Source organism: Dromiciops gliroides, chromosome X (genome assembly GCF_019393635.1).
Source record: "Dromiciops gliroides isolate mDroGli1 chromosome X, mDroGli1.pri, whole genome shotgun sequence".
NCBI classification, from domain to species: domain Eukaryota; kingdom Metazoa; phylum Chordata; class Mammalia; order Microbiotheria; family Microbiotheriidae; genus Dromiciops; species Dromiciops gliroides.
In genome coordinates this window covers 7,057,780-7,059,625 of record NC_057867.1, presented here as the reverse complement: position 1 = coordinate 7,059,625, position 1,846 = coordinate 7,057,780, and the positions used below count along the sequence as shown (strand labels likewise).

The window sequence follows — 1,846 nt, the reverse complement described above, 5'->3', positions numbered from 1 at the left end:
GGGTGAGCCTGAGTATCGTAACTCCCTGGGTGGCGGAAAGGGAAGTACCAGTTGACCCCTGAACCCTCTTCCGGCACCCTCTCAGCGTTCTGCCCCACCCAGATCCTCAGACTTCCTCTCGCCTCGGGCGGTGCCAACCTCGGTCGCCAGTCTGAACTTTGCAGTCAAGGCCAACGCTCCAGAGAGCGAAGGGGGGTGATCTGACCGAAACATGGCTGGGCCGGATCAACAGTTGAGCCAGTCGGGTTACCAATACCGCAAGATCTATAGGTACGAGGCGCCATGGCCCGTGTACGCCATGAACTGGAGCGTTCGGGCTGACCAGCCCTTCCGCCTGGCACTGGGAAGCTTCGTGGAGGAGTATGGTAACAAGGTACAGCTGGTGAGCCTCGACTCTGACCGGGGGGATTTCCTGTGCAGCTACACCCTGCGGCACCCCTACCCGGTCACCAAGGTTATGTGGATCCCTGACCCTCAGGGCGTCCATCCAGACCTGCTGGCCACTAGCGGCGACTACCTGCGGGTCTGGCGCGTAAAGAGCCCCAGCGAAGTGGTCTCGGCCGCGGGCAGGGCCCGAGGCTCCATCCTCGGGGCCCATGCGCTAGGGGCCAGCGTCTTCCGAGGGCGCGGCCGCGGGATCCTGGCCACTGCAGCGGCCTCTACCGTCGGGGCGGCCGCCCTTGACTCGGAGCCCCAGCTCGAGTGCCTGCTCAACCACAACAAAAATTCGCGCTTCTGCTCCCCCCTCACCTCCTTCGACTGGAACACCATCGACCCCCATATTCTGGGCACGTCGAGCAGCGACACCACATGCACCATCTGGAGCCTGGAGACCCGCCAGGTGCTGGGCCGCGTGTCGGGCCACGGGCAGGCCCAGTTCATCGCCCACAACAAGGAGGTCTACGACATCGCCTTCGGAGAGAGCCGAGACGTGTTCGCCTCGGTGGGTGGGGATGGCTCCCTGCGGCTCTTCGACCTGCGCAGGCTCGACCGCAACAGCGTGCTGTATCGGGAGCCCCGGCGCATGCCGCTGCTACGCCTGGCCTGGAACACGCAAGACCGCAACCGCCTGGCCACCCTGGCCATGGACTCTACCGAAGTGGTCGTCCTCGACCAGCGCAGGCCTTGCGTGCCCATGATCCGTCTCAACCGCCACAGGGCCAACGTCAACGGGCTCACCTGGGCGCCCCACACCCCGGGCCACATCTGCACCGCTTCCGATGACCGCCAGGCCCTCATCTGGGATATCCAGCAGGAGAACGGTGCTGCCGTGGATCCCATCCTTTCCTACACCGCCGACGGGGAGATCAACAACGTCCAGTGGGCTGCCAACCAGACCGACTGGGTAGCCATCTGCTACAAAAACTTCCTGGAACTCCTCCGAGTCTAAGGCCCAGCCCAAAGCGACAGCCAGACACCCACCAGAAGAAGCAAGAAAAAGGAAAAAAATAAAAGTTGTTAGGGGACTGTTCCTCCTTATAGTTCATCAGTTATAGTTCGTTCATCAGCCCTTTCCAGAAAATTCCTGACATGGTAAGACTTTTGCCAAAAAATTCCCAAGATGTTAGAACTGTTAAGACTTTTGTCAAAAAATTTCCAAGATGTTAGAACTGTTAAGACTTTTGCCTAAAAATTCCCAAGATGTTACAACCGTTAAGACTTTTGCCAGAATATTGCCAAGATGTTGTTTATGACCGTTTAGACTTTTGCCAGAAAATTCCTGAGATGCTGCAAAGGCCAAGCCCATTTCCAACCAAACCCTGGGAAATGAGGACTGTCAGAGGAGCATCCACCAGCACTGGAACCTCTGACTTGAAGTTACTTCCTCCCAGATTTCCACCTTGAA

General features: G+C 58.6%; 1 protein-coding gene across 1 annotated transcript; it reads left to right on the top strand.

Annotated features, from left to right (window-relative positions):
- Positions 1 to 211: 211 nt before the first annotated feature.
- LOC122733542 (DDB1- and CUL4-associated factor 7-like) lies at positions 212 to 1,390 on the top strand. Its single transcript, XM_043974003.1, has 2 exons — positions 212 to 537; positions 682 to 1,390. The coding sequence occupies exons 1-2, from the start codon at positions 212 to 214 to the stop codon at positions 1,388 to 1,390; spliced, it is 1,035 nt and encodes a 344-aa protein (XP_043829938.1).
- Positions 1,391 to 1,846: the final 456 nt, after the last annotated feature.

What these genes read in the sequence shown, in the direction of transcription:
- LOC122733542 (XM_043974003.1), top strand. Translation starts at nt 212, where the DNA reads ATGGCTGGGCCGGATCAACAGTTGAGCCAGTCGGGTTACCAATACCGC. An exon ending in CTGCGGGTCTGGCGCGTAAA is followed by an intron (nt 538 to 681) that starts GAGCCCCAGCGA and finishes GGCGGCCGCCCT; the next exon opens with TGACTCGGAGCCCCAGCTCG.